The sequence below is a fragment of the Lepisosteus platostomus genome, chromosome 6, assembly GCF_059453375.1.
Source record: "Lepisosteus platostomus isolate fLepPlt1 chromosome 6, fLepPlt1.hap1, whole genome shotgun sequence".
In the NCBI taxonomy this organism is placed as follows: domain Eukaryota; kingdom Metazoa; phylum Chordata; class Actinopteri; order Semionotiformes; family Lepisosteidae; genus Lepisosteus; species Lepisosteus platostomus.
The window spans coordinates 36,683,950-36,698,149 of NC_142616.1; the positions used below are offsets into that span (position 1 = coordinate 36,683,950).

The window sequence follows — 14,200 nt, forward strand, 5'->3', positions numbered from 1 at the left end:
GCAAGACTTTTATAATTGATAATAGCCCTTATGTTCAGATAAAGTTGGGAAATCAGCAAGAATTATTGTAAAAGTGTATTTGGGGATTCTTTATTATGTAGACAAGGAATGGAGACACCAGTGCTAGAGGGCAAAGTCTGTTAAGGATCTACAGTACATGCTGTATATTAGCAATAAGACCTTAAACACCAGATGATTTGAGTTCTTAGTCAAATAAGACGTAAACTGATTACACTGATCAGAGGTGCAACAAAAACCACAGGACCTACAGGCCCTTTAGGACTGGAGTTCCTCACCCCTTCTGTAAGCTTTTTTAAAAAAATAACTTAGCAGATAACTAAGGTCAGTCAGTCAAAGCCTGTCAGGCTGTGAGCACAGGCCAAAGCTACATGGCCCTTTTAGGATTATATCACCCTTGTTCATTGTTGATATCTTGAGACGTAGATCTATCATTGCCGGGTTCCAAAACTGTATGTATTGATTGTGCGATTGTACAAACATTTGTATGAACATAGGATTAAGATGCTTCACAGGATTGAACTTTCCACAGGGTTAGAGCTTGTCCTTTATTTCACTTTATTCTGGAACCCTGAATGGCACGTGCACAATAATAATGGGCTTATTACTTTGTGGTACTGGTGTTTTGCTTACACAAAAGCAGCAACAGACCTGCGGAGAGTGTGACCAAGAGCCACAATCATGGTTTACAGGATTACTACTCATTTCTGACCTTAAATCTGGATGAGCAAGGCTTGAGAAAAGAGTGCGTGTGTTATAGTTGGCATCCCCTCCTCCAGAGGGCGCTCCAATCCTCTCAGTCCTTTTAATTATTACCTGTGTTACTTCCTGGTGTGTCTAGTTTAGATCTCCTATTTAAGTTTACTCCTCCCTGGCTTCAGGGCTCAGCTTTGGAAGATGGTTGCCTGATGGTCTGCCTACTACCAGGCTTCAGGGGAAGTCTGAGGGCATAGGCCTGACCAACTGAGCCCGGGGCATGGAGCCAAGCCCCATTCTCCTTTGGTCCTGTTCCCTGTGTGTCTTCGTTCCTATCTGTTTCCGGAGGGAATCCCTGGTATTGCATCAACAGACTGATTCCCGACTCCCCTTTTAGACCTGTCCGGACTTGGTTGCTTTGGGATTACCTCCCTTCACTGATTCTCAGACTTCCCTGTTACCACTGTACCACTAATAAACCTGGTGTGCCTTCCCCGAAGTCCGCCTCCAGTTCCTTTCCGGGTTTGCCACCTCACATCGGGTCTTAACTACACTATCCATGGGAGCCTAACCCACTGTAGGTGTACGTTCTAAGTGTAAAATCACACTTGGAATTCCCATTCATAAAAATCAGAACTTAAAAAAGTGTCATGGAATAATAGACCAAACAACCATACCTAAAGCTGCAAGAACTCCTAAATTAAATCAGTTTTTTCGGAGAAGGCCAGCATGTACTGTATTTAAAAAAGGTACAGTATATGTCTGACTCGCCTGATGTACAGTATGTCTTTGATAACCTCAGCAATAGATAACCTGAGGCCATATGACTTCATATATTGTAGTATAGTTGGACTTTAAGCAAACTTTTGACAAAGTACTACAAGAAAGACTTATCCTCAGATCTAAAGGTATAGGAATCCACATTAATGTGTGGGAATAAAGAATTGGTTAAAAGACAAAACAAAGAGGAGTTACCTCATGTTGGACTAAGGTAATTAATAGTGTGCCACAGGAATTGGATTTAAAGCGGTTGTAATTCTTAATCAATATAAATGATATAGTCTTTACAATTGTCAGATTTCCAAATAGTAAACAACGGCAGAACAATCAAAACCAGTGGACTTGGACAAAATTCAAGGCTAGACAGACATCTGGCATATTAAATTTGGATAGGCACAAGGTATTACATGCAAGTTGGAAGAATATACTTTTCACACCATATGGGTGGTATTGAACTAGAAAAAGCAATATAATAGAAAGATCTCCGTATTTATGTTAAATTGTCACTTGCTTTACTTCGACAGTGCAAGGAAGCAATACAAAGGCCTGTCAATACAAGACTTATTTCTGTCATTAAGAGGGTAAAATGTAAACCAAGGAGTCATGATAACATTATACATAACACAATTATACTTCACTTGCGATGCTGGTATTAGTTTTGGTCATCTTATTACAAGAAAAATATTGCTGTCTCTAGAAGCGGTACAAAGGAGATCAACCAAAATAGCTCCTGGTTTGAACAGAGTGTAATACCCAGACAGACTAAGGGAACTGAATCTGTTTAGCCTGTAATGGAGAAGTTCACGGTTGAGACTTGATTTGGGCTTTCTGTTTACTAAGTCATCAATCAATCGTGAAACAAACGGTGTGATAACAGAACTTTGTAACGTCAAGACAGCTAATGAAAAGTGTAATTTAGTGCATTTCTTTCAAAACTAAGCTTTCTGCTTCATTGTGTATCAAAAGCGGACAGATGGTATTTGCTATGGATCCTGTTATGATTGCACTTGGAACAGCCGTGGACACATATTGAGAATCTGCTACCTCATCGAGACAGCAGCAGCTGGGACTGCAGGGTAACATGCTGTGATGTCAGAGAGGAGGTGGGGTGCAGGGGTAACACGCCAAGGCTCCAGAAACCAAGCACTTCTTTCTGTGAACAGTAGTCAGGTGGCCGTTTTCAGATGGCAGTAGTTTTCTTTGTAATGCTTTTGCATTACACCATTTTACGGTATGCCGCTGAGTTCCTAACTGTAGAAAAGTCAAGCTACATGTTAAGTGGCATAATCAACATTTTAGCAGGCTGAGTTCACATAGGATTTAGAGATACAGGGCATTCACGTTGCTTCCCCTCTTTTTTAATAGTGTTAGGATATTTGTATGACCTCTGCAAAATCTTGGCATGTTTCCATGGTGGTGTGTGGTAGAGCTAAGAGGAAAATATGAATGGGGTTTGCCTTAGAATGCCACGGCTCCTGCTGCTGAGTTGTTGCCCTGAGACTGTAGGTGCTCCTTAGGTAGCGTGAATCTACAGCTTTAAAGAGCACCAAGTCACTTAGGTGGACCTGAGCTGGGGTTTGAATAGGAGGAGTTTTGACTTTTGAGCCTGCCTCTCTTACTGGTGGGGTGGAATTTAAAATTCCAAGTTGGAGGGGAAAATGGAACAGCTGAGGTAAAGAAGAAGGGCTGTAGGCTGAATTTGCCTTCGAGTCTTTCCCAAGAACTAAAACAGTATTGAACGGTGTATATCAAATCCCATAGCCACCCTGTTGTTTCTCATTCGCCCCTGTGCAGTCCTCTATTATGCCCTTGGCCCATTTGTTCAGACGGCTGTAGAGGGGGACGTCCTTGTTCTCACGGTACAGGTAGACCCCAGTGATCTGGTTCCACTGTGAGCTGGGTATGGAGTCCTTTACTGGGTGCTCCTGCAGGCGCTCCTTATCCTCATTGTCCATTGCCACAAAACCAAAGAACTGCTTGACATTTTCAGCAGCCAGGCTTTTGGCATGAAGCTCTGCAGTGCGTTGGAATAGCTCATTCTCACTGCAGCGGTACTGGGACCAGTACGCCTCCTGCTGGTAGCCCAGTGGAGAGCAGCAACGCTTGAGACACAACAGCAGGAAAACGGCAATGGCAGTTAATGCAACCAACAGCCAGCCCAGGAGCTGAGGGAAATAGCAGACATTACTGCATTAGAAAATCACAAGCATATTGAAAAGACTCAGGACTGGCTTTGAACTCTGGGGCTGAAGTATTTCAGCCACAGCAAGAAAAAGGGGACACAGAGTAAACTCTTGTCTATACAAATGAATTAAACAACATGAGAAAAGAAGCCTTGACCAGAACTGCAAATACAGCAGTTCAAATGTATTTGTACTCTTGATATCATGGAACCAAAAGTTGCTTTTAGCAATTACATACATATTATAAGTGAAATAAGTTTTAAAAATGAAAAAATATAAGAATATCAGAATAATGACATGTACTGGATATAGCATACATGTCTGAAAATATGTAAAATATTCACACACCCAATCATTTTGGTATTTTGGTGTTCCTTTGTTGGCTTTTATTACTGTATGTGCACAGACTGCCAAAAAAATAAGTTCTACAATTAATTTGTGGGCTCTTTAATAACCAATTATTAAGATCTATTTTTTTTAATTGAACGATTGATCCTTGAATTTGAAAAAATCTTTTGTTTGCTACAGCTGTGGACATTTATTTGTGCAACGTGGATGGATGTTTTATTATGTAAACGTGCAGCGAAGAGTTTAAATTTGCCCTTGAAAGCATTCGTTTTTCTATTTCTATCCACATATAAGTAGATCATACAATTTGATCTGGACTTAATATTGAGCACAGGAGGCACTTCTTTACCCAGGGAGTTTCAAGAGTCTGGAATAAGATACCCAGCCATTTTGCTGCACCCTGAATTTCTTTAAAAATATGTGAATAAGATCATCAGATCAATTATTTCTTAGCAGCCAAAAGAGCTGGATGCACTAAAGGACATCTTATTCTTAACTTTTCTTATATTCTTCTGAGAACGGGCCTATCCTCATCACGATATTTATTTACTGGGTTTATAATGCCAAAAAAACGAACCTATGCATTTGCATATTACCATTTACACTGGAACACAATTTCTGTTGCAATTCATATGTGCATTTACTTTCTGGACAGGAAAACACCACAGTTATCACCTTGTCACTGTCTTGTTGGAACAATAGTGGTGGGCAAGGGGTGCAGGTTGCTGTTTGGTTACTGTCCAGAAAATGAATGTTTGAGGCCAACAATCAGAATTGACAAATAACTGTAGACTCGCATAAATAATTGTGATATGTATTAGGAAAAACTGTAAAAATAGCTGTAAAATATGAAACCTTTAGATATCTTTCTGTAGTAGCATGCAGACTGTATGAATCCTTGATCAGAAGGTTTAAACTAAAACAAAAACCTGTTTTTGTGGTCTGATTTGATATTACACTCTAGATAACTAATCACTCAGTGATTTGACTTGGCATTACCGTCAACACACACACCTCAATTTGCTGGGCAAACTGCTGCACCAGATAAACACAGTGTTCTACTTGTCCTTGATTTCCCTCATTCAAGGTAAGAGACATTACTGTACCTGAGACTCGTATTTCAACTGCCGCTCAATCTCCCCTCGGAATTTCACCACATCAGCTGGGACATCATTGCAGGGGAACCTTGCAAATGTCAGGGGACCATAGCCAACTGGGAAATTCTCCAGCGAAGAGGAGTCCATGAACTCGCTGAGGGCACAGACGTAGGCCTCCCCTCTCAGCAGAGAAATGACTGACCACGTCATGGGGGCCACCATGGCCCGACCCACAACGGACCCCAGCAATGCAAAGGCTGCTGCCCCCGAGAATTTCTTGCAGGCCCTGGTGCGACACTCTGAGATCACGTTCCAGGTGTTCTTGTTCAGTGTGATGCCAATAAGGAAGAGTACCAGGGCAGGGACTCCAATGGCTGCCAGCCCATAGAGATAGTTCCGCTCCGGAGAACAGGGGCAGTTGAAGGCAAAGACGCTGTATACTTCCTGGCTGGCCACAGTTCCGAGAGCAATCAGCCCATTGAAGATCATCACATCCTTGCTCTTAAAGAATAAAGATGCAAACATGAAATTCTCTCTAATGAGGGTAGCCATTTTCAGCTCTTTTCCTTTACCTGCTTCAGCCAAAATAGTCCACTCAGAGGTGTCCTTCTTGTTGAATAAAACCCCCAATACTTTCCCAACTTTAGAAACCCTAAAAGTAGAGCTAGCTTTAAAATGAAAGTGGTCAGTCTTAGAGGGGCTGTAAGGAACTCTTCCCTGACTCCAGGTGGACTGGAATACTGTATCTCCTGTGCTTTGTTTATTGCTCAGGCACTGAATTCCAATCCTTGCTTGTAAAAGCCATCCCCCTCATCTCTTCATGTCTTGACGTGCTTTCCATGGTTAATGTTTTGCTTTTCTTTGGAGGCACACTACCTGAAAGAATTTAATGGAGTTTAGGTTAAAATGCAGATATAGTTACATTACAGTGTTTCTGTTTTGAAAAAGCAACATAAAGAATGTTGTAGAGCAGGAACGAGTCATGCAATGGTACTATTTTTAGTCAGGAAAAGCGGTTCTTTTCATACTGTTTTTTTTTCCACCAAACTTGCGTAAAACTCCCACTCTGTATGTTTTAGCCCTGCATAGTGACTTAAGTGACTAAAATGTAGTGTTTTTGTATAGAATAGAAAAAGATCTTACTGAGTATGACGAAAGTCTTCAGCACCAGCATGAAGTTATACATCAGCTCCTGTTTTCAGTCGCCTCTGGGAGCAGGCTGTGGTTCTTCATGAAGAATTCTGCAGTCTGGGTTTAATTTAAGTTTCCAGAATCAGGAAGTTTCACTGCTACTCCAAACATGTGGCAGGGACCAGAACTGAAAACATGGCTGCAGTCTCTATGGAAACTGTAGTGGTAAATATTTTTCACCCAAGTGTACAGTCAAGAGGACCATTTACAGTATGTCATACACTAGGAAACTGAATTAAATAAAGACAAGTGAGAAATCCCATTTGGGTATATATGTTCATCAATTGCAAGTTTTAAGTTTTTTCAAGTATCAGTTTTCCTCTTTTCTTCTTCAAATCAGTTGCTCATTTATATATATGATTTAATTTTTTTTGGCATACCATCATTTAATTGGTTATACTGTATATGCTAATGTATTCTAAATACTAAGGAACAAAACTGGTCCTTGAAATGACATTTATTTTTTATGGAATTTTCGAAAAACATTTTATATTATACTGTAATATCTTTTGGTAGCATTTCAGCCTAACAACTCTTGGGTCCGTCTATGTGGAGTTCATGTGTTTCCACACAGCCGTGTGAGTTTTTTCTGGGTGGACAACTGCCACGCGTTGAGCTTGGGTGTGCATCTGCTGGATTGGATTGTCACATCCAAAGTGTAGGGTGGGTTCTGGGTCTCTTTGACTATTTACAGGAATAAGCAGTTTTCTGATGATGGATATCTCTGGGCTCCACATAAATGATTATATTGCATCCATTATTTGCAACGCTTTAGCTGGTGCAAACTCCAAGTAAACAGTACTCTCATCAACTCAGAGACAGTTTTATCAAAGTCAATAGCTTGTTTCTACCTTTGGATTTAAATAATCCCTATTATTATTATGAAATCTGGACAATGTTGTATGTTTAGATTGTTTGGGTTTTGTGCTACGTAGCTGCTGAAATAATTCAATGTAATTCTACATGCACTTTTTAAAAGTATTTCAAAAGTATTCATACTTCGTACATACGTGGAAAATAAAGGTAAAAATAACTTTTATAATGTTACATTTCATATTACTCTTGTTTCCTCCCAACTTCCAAAGGCATGCAGACTAGGTTGGAACTCTAAATTGCCCCTGTGTGCAATGGCGGTTAAAAGCACAGAGGAGCAATTTACAATTGCTATAGTCACCCAGGACATAGTGACCCTGTGGTTTTGAGTTAGGTTTGAGGTTGCCACAGCACTTACCTGAAACAAGTGGCTTCCTGTTACTGGGTAGATGGATGTTTGTAATTCATCTGGTAGTTTCACAACAGTTAGAATGCTTTCTGGACATCACCTTGATAACCACTGGATATTGAAGGCAAATAAACAGAAGCACAACACTTAATATCACATCATCAGGAGGAAAACCAGAGATATTCAGTATAGCTCTATGGTAAAAGATTAATGACCTTAGCAGCTGACAGCTTAATAACTGACAGTTATTAACTTCATTCAGTAGGCCACCCCGATCTTGACTGTGGTGTCCATAATGAAGACGTCTAAGGCTAAGGGGATGTTTGCTACCACATTGTGGTAGTATGAAGTTGTAAGAAAGGTTTACCTAAGTTAGTAGTGCAAGTACTGGTTTGGGAGGAACCAAAACCCAAAACCAAAGGAACCATTTGGAATGTTAAAAAAGTCTGGTAGTCTCAGTGTCTCCAAGACTACTATCTGAAGTTGACCTCATGAATATGGTGTCTGTAGTAGAGTTTCAATGAAGAAGAAAATGAAATTATATGAGTTTGACAAGTAACACCTAAATGACTCCTGTATGTGAAATACAAATAGAGGTTTTGGACTGTCTAACAAGGAGTATGATTAGCACAGTAAGGTGAAGAATGCCTTCCTTTTTAAAGTCAAACATGTACCTTCTGTCAGGAAGCTCAAGCATGGCTGCAAATGGACTTTATAATATGATAACATCACAAAGCCTGCATGAAGTTAATGACCATATGGTTATGGGATGATAAAAATCACTGCTCTTGTTTAGTCTTCACAGTCCTTAGTTGAATATTCATAGCATGAATTAAAGAAAGCAAATCACAGGCACAAACCACACAACTGCCTTAATTTCTGCATGGAGAAGTGATTGAAAATCACTTGTGAAATGCTTAAAAAATATTGAAAAGATTTTCAAAATACAGTACTTATTGCCAGAGTATGAAAAAAGCATATATATATATATAGCAGGGAACTACTTTTTACTCTAGGTAGGCTTTGCATACATACAGTATTGAATACTTTACAAGCCTTAAGGTTTCAATACATTTGCAATGATAATAAATTGGTATCATGTCCTAGAGTCTTTGACATGACCTTCTGGGCTGTTTCCAAGTAGCTGCTTGATTAAATAGACCATTAAATAGACATATTTAAATTCTCTTCTACATCCCTTTAATCTTTTCAAAAGCATTGTACTTACCTGAGAACCTCTGTATTGTAGCACGTAAACAGTTGTAGTCCACATGGGAGACTAGTATACCTGTTCTGCTGTTACTTGACTAGACTGCAACAAGTTGTAGCTGTGAAGAAGTCTTTCCATTTGACATGATCATACAGCTACTCCAAAACTTACCAGTAATACAGAGGTGAGAGACTGAAACCCACCTGCCCTACGCCTTAATTGTATTTTTTACAATTGTATTGTAAAAGTTAACAAATTGACCTGACCCTGTCTGTATCTGATAGTTTCCAGTCTCAGCATTATTCAATTTTCTTCTCTAGTGCCTTTCTTGCATCCAGACTCTTGACAGAGTGATACAATTCATATGTACACAACACAGCACGTCACAGCCTTGCCTAATGTCAGCCTTGTTCTCCCCTTGAGTTTTCAAAGAAATGTACTATACAGATCAAAAAAGTCCAGCACCCACACTTCACCTGATTGTTGACAGATGCCTTTGTAGATCTGATCAAATTCCCTGGCTCTTCTGAGATGCTGCAGAAGCTGAATTGGCCTGGAGAATCCATGTGCGGCTTTGCCCTGTAAAAGTATAGGTTACAAACACCAGCCTCTTGTTTTAGTTTTACTCAGGCTCTGGTTATTTATTTATTTTTATTGATTTATATGCTTGCCATATTTTTGGTTATTGATGAAAATGATTGATTCACATTTATCTGCACAGCACATGTGACCAAGCCTGGTCTCTTCAAACAGAGAAGAGCCCATGTTGAAAAAATTAGGATTTCATTTTTCTTTAGATGGCTTCTTGAGGCACGTCTATCACTGTGAACTCTTCTTCCCCATGTGAATTCTATCAATCTGTTTGAATAAACATTCTTTTCTTCTGTGCCATTTGGAAATCAGTCAGCTGTATTCACATGATTAACTCCAGTTAAAACACACCGTAAAATGTATTTAAGGAAGCATTTTAGTAGGCTTTAGTAATTGGAGTTTTACTGTTAAATCATTGGAAAATTACTGGAAATGCTTACACAAAGATTCTTTTTTAACTGTTTCTAATTATTTGACTTTATTTTTTAAAGCAAACATCACATGGACAGAATACATTTGTTTTTTGAAAAGTATGAACTGTGGTTTCTCACGCCCTGTGATATGTTGGGACAACTCCATAACTTAATGTGATGTAACGCCATGGTTGTATTATCAATGTTAATTGTTATTATAATAGGAAGATGCACAATCATTAAAAATCAAAGTAAAAGGAAGATTTTTTTTACAGTTCTGTTAATATACAATTTAGAATTTTAAAAGAAACAGATGTGTAGTGCTCTTCAGTGACCATCAGTGAGCAGCCTTGGCTTAAATGTAACAAACATTAATAATGCCTTAGATTAAGCTGTATAAATGAGGGTTTAATTGATATTCTTATTAATTGATTAGTTCAGTATTGAAGTTAGATTCTATCGGACGTTGATAAAAGATCTATAAACACACAAAGTTTTCTATAAACTAACCATAACCTTATATCTGCTGAATATTTATGGAAGCTTGTTAACAATTTTAGAACCTCATTTAAGGAAATTATATACAGAGTATCCATTAAATCTTCATTTATACCACTCAGTCTAACACATGATCCAATTATAACCTCCAATGAGGCACAAAATGGAGCAGACTCAAACCCATTAACATCTGGTAATTGGCCTGGTGTTGTGCCCGATACAAAAGTTCAATTGCCTTAAATAATGGTAGTGAAAAATGTTGATATCTGTTACACACATATGGCCACACTATAGGAACACTTCAAGTAGTTTTGGGGATGTTCATTTCACATGCTTTGACAAAAGGTACTTTCAGCCCTCGTAAAGACTAACAAAATATGAATTTTGGGTCCCGATGTAGGCCTCTTTCTTTGGAAGCTGAAATCATGCTGACACTGTACTGACTCACAGAAGTGTCTAACCACTCTGAAGGATCTCTTTGTTTGCAAGGCCTAAAGGGATTTCCCGGCTGTCCCTGTGATCTGGATTACTGAGTAAAACCTCATTTCAAAACCCTAATATCTCAACAGCAGCAAAATGAAGGAAAAAAACAACAACTAAAAAAACCTGTGGGTGTGTTATTTGTACTATGCGTGTATAATAATAATAATAATAATAATAATAATAATAATAATTATTATTATTATTATTATTATTAATGTTATTATTATTATATTGCTGTTGTTGTTTTTTGTTATTATAGCCTTTGAACAAATTCAAAGGAAATTCAAACAAAAAGCTGAGGTATATTTGTATAACACTTCTACAGTATTAGTTTTAAAACTACTGCAATTTGATGTGATTAACGTCTTACCATTGACCTCCTTTGTGAGCCTTTCATGTTCACATTTTTTGAGTGGAATTTATGTCTGTTTGCAGACAGAAGAAAAGAACTTCTGAGAAACAAGTTTAAAAAGATGCAAATAGTGACCTTGTTTCTCTTCCAGCACATGGATTTGCATGACTAGGAATGATTTTGTTCCCCTCGTCTATGTAAATTAGGAGGTGTGTTTTCTGATTGAAAGAATGTTCTGGATTTCCATTTTCTAAAGGCAATAATCACTTACAGTAGCTGTCAGGATCACTTTCTGTTATGTCACCAGGTGCCTGAAAACCACCCAGATAGGGATGGGGAAGTGCTGTATTAATAGGCAAAGTAATTAATAGAGAAGTAGACTAGAGAAGAACACTAAGCCAGATAGGGAATGGCTAGGGTAAATAAGGTAAATGGCTGAGAGATCAACTCAGTGGGCCTGTGATATGAAAAACCATACAAATGATTTTTAAGAAGGCATTCACACAGCCTGTGCTCCAGAATTCACTAGGGGTCCACATGGAACAGAAATAGATTGTAGAAATGTGTTTCGGAAAATATCTTCCAGTATTTACAAATATCACATAAAATACATGATGGATTGCATTCATATCTCTGTTGACATTTTAGATAGGTTTAGTATTGAAAGACATGTGCTGGTTTTAAACTGTTTTGACATGTCAACTTTTGTAATGCATTTTGTTACTGCACGTTGTTTCTGCTGATGCATTTTTCTAATTTAACTTCGATAAGCATTGATGATTTCTGCATAAAAAGATATGAATAAGATAGGATGAGAGAGGTCGCCACAGGTAAGTATTTCTACAGTGTACTGTACTGTAATCGTGTACATAAAAGGTCCACCAGAAAACATTATAGGCCCTATTGTTTACATGCTAGTGTTTCTATACCGGTCCATAGCAATCATATTTACTAGGGAAGGTGCAGGAATCTTTTTTAAAAGCCATTTTGGCTTCTTCTGTTAATTTGTGTTGCAAAGATATGACATTATATCACAATGGGTTCTGACGATTAAGTAAATAATAAGGATATTAGCTAAAACGAAGGATTGTTGGACATTGTTGCAAAGAGTTTCAGAAAAGATAAAACAGTAAGTAATTTCCATTCTTTGAGTGCCACAGACCACTCAAAGAATGGTCTTGGATACCAAAATGTAGCCACCTCTGTTTCAGGGTGGCCGTACAGCCTTTTTATCTTTTGCTTCATGTGCGCAGGTCTATCAGGGCCAGGACTGGCTGCTGGGAGTCCCAGGCCAAGGTTGTAGTAATCTCAAGAACTACCCCATTGACTCATGTGACCAATGTCACGGGCTTAGCCCTATAGCCCAACATCACTGATTTGAATATGGGAAAGGTCATCTTCTGATTGTAACCTTGTGTCCGGAAAAAGTCAATGCACAGTTAACTGAGTGCCACTGCTCAGTTAATTGTGCATTGTCTCTTAGGCAAGCTAACTGCACAATAATAAGACTGTGACATTGCCTGGCTCCTTCAACACACAGGGTTATTGATGACTACAGCACCCATTCATTATACATTGATCTAATCATCACACTTAACTTTGCTGCTCCAGTCCAAGTAATGGTGCAATTGCTTATTTGAAAAGAATGGCTTAATTTTAGACATTCTGTACTAGAATTGATATTAAGTCATTATTTTTAGTATTATTTCTATGTATTTGTCTTTATAAAAGCACGGCATTTTATGCAGAGCAATGGAAGTTGAGTGGTCCATTGTGATGCCTTTTAAAGGCGTCTTCTGTAGTGGGGTCTAATATGAGAATTAGGAAGAACAAAATGTTTTAAGATGTCAGTGAACTGTACTGAATCATCGAGGAGCAAAAACATATTTTAGAAAGGGATTTAGAAAACAATTATCATGCTTTTCTACTGTTTGTCTGTCATAACAGGTGTTTCCAATAATGCAGTGCATGAGGGACATGCTTTCTGGAAAAACTGCATTCTTCTGAAGCCTTAGGGTAGCTCTGTGTGTGAAGAATGCTACAAAAGCAGTTGTCAAGCCAAATCGTCCCAGTAAGTTATAAATGTCTTAATTGTCTTAACCCTTAACCCTTGTCTTATAACCCTTATGTGGAGGCTTCTAGAACATACCAGAGATCTTATTATTTATTACTTGAATCTGCACCTTTGCCACCTGATATTGTATAACCCCAGTTCATGACTGAAAAGAATGGACTCAGTTATTCAGCTGTTTTCTTGTTGCATAGACTTAGATGTCCAAAATACTAATTCATTTTACACAATTAGTCCCTGTCTGAGGATATGCCACGAAATTTCATTACACAGATTTCTTCAGTTGGGCAGTTGCCATTTTGTTTGTATTACTAAGTGTTTTTGTTGTTTATCTGAGATGGAGTGTCATCTGACCTGAAAAAGATCCCTTTTTATATGAGCAGTTCATGATTGGTTGCCATCCTCCAGACCAAAAAAAAAAAAACATTGACAAAAGCAGAAATAAAGAACTCCATTCATTCACTTCAATAATAATCTGTACTCACGGAATGCGTCATTTGTCATGAAGGAAGATTATTCACGAAAAAACTTCAGCAAGTAACATAACATAATAATAACATCATCACTTTATTAACCCTATACAATTTCTTGCATTAGGAATTTGTATTTTCGCATACCCCAGCTTGCTCTCCATGAGACACACAGACACACAGATAGGGAAAGAGCCTGGGGTCAGAGCGCAGGGTCACCCATTGTACAGCGGCCCCTGGATCAGCTGGAGTTAAGAGCCTTGCTCAGGGGCCCAACGGAGTAGTAAAATAGATCAGATCTTCCTGTAGTGTTGTTATTTTTTATTTTATTAAATAATTGTGTTTTGTAACATAAACACTGTCTTATCATTATCACTAGGTAGGGAGAGGTTGCATTTTCCAAATAGAAAGCACTTTGAAAAGTACTAATAAAATATTTATTACTGTACATGCAAAACATACTGTATCACTTAATTATTCCTTCATTAAAACTTAAACTTAAAACTGGGCTCTTAGTTTTAAACCCCATCCTGTAGTACATTCTCATAAAGAAAAGAACTGAAGTATAGGATTGACG

The 14,200-nt window shown here is 38.3% G+C and overlaps 1 protein-coding gene across 2 annotated transcripts; it reads right to left on the reverse strand.

Annotated features, from left to right (window-relative positions):
- Positions 1–1,922: 1,922 nt before the first annotated feature.
- Positions 1,923–9,307, reverse strand: LOC148661653 (calcium homeostasis modulator protein 2-like). 2 transcript variants are annotated; one of them, XM_088635693.1, is made up of 5 exons: positions 8,764–9,307; positions 7,545–7,646; positions 6,266–6,370; positions 5,132–5,998; positions 1,923–3,659 (listed from the first exon to the last, which is right to left on the reverse strand). In XM_088635693.1, the coding sequence occupies exons 4-5, from the start codon at positions 5,672–5,674 to the stop codon at positions 3,243–3,245; spliced, it is 960 nt and encodes a 319-aa protein (XP_088491819.1). In that variant the 5' UTR covers positions 5,675–5,998; positions 6,266–6,370; positions 7,545–7,646; positions 8,764–9,307; the 3' UTR covers positions 1,923–3,242. The 2 variants fall into 2 exon arrangements, with proteins under 2 accessions (XP_088491819.1, XP_088491818.1); XM_088635692.1 differs by having other exon boundaries at positions 6,266–6,470.
- Between the last annotated feature and the right edge of the window lie 4,893 nt (positions 9,308–14,200).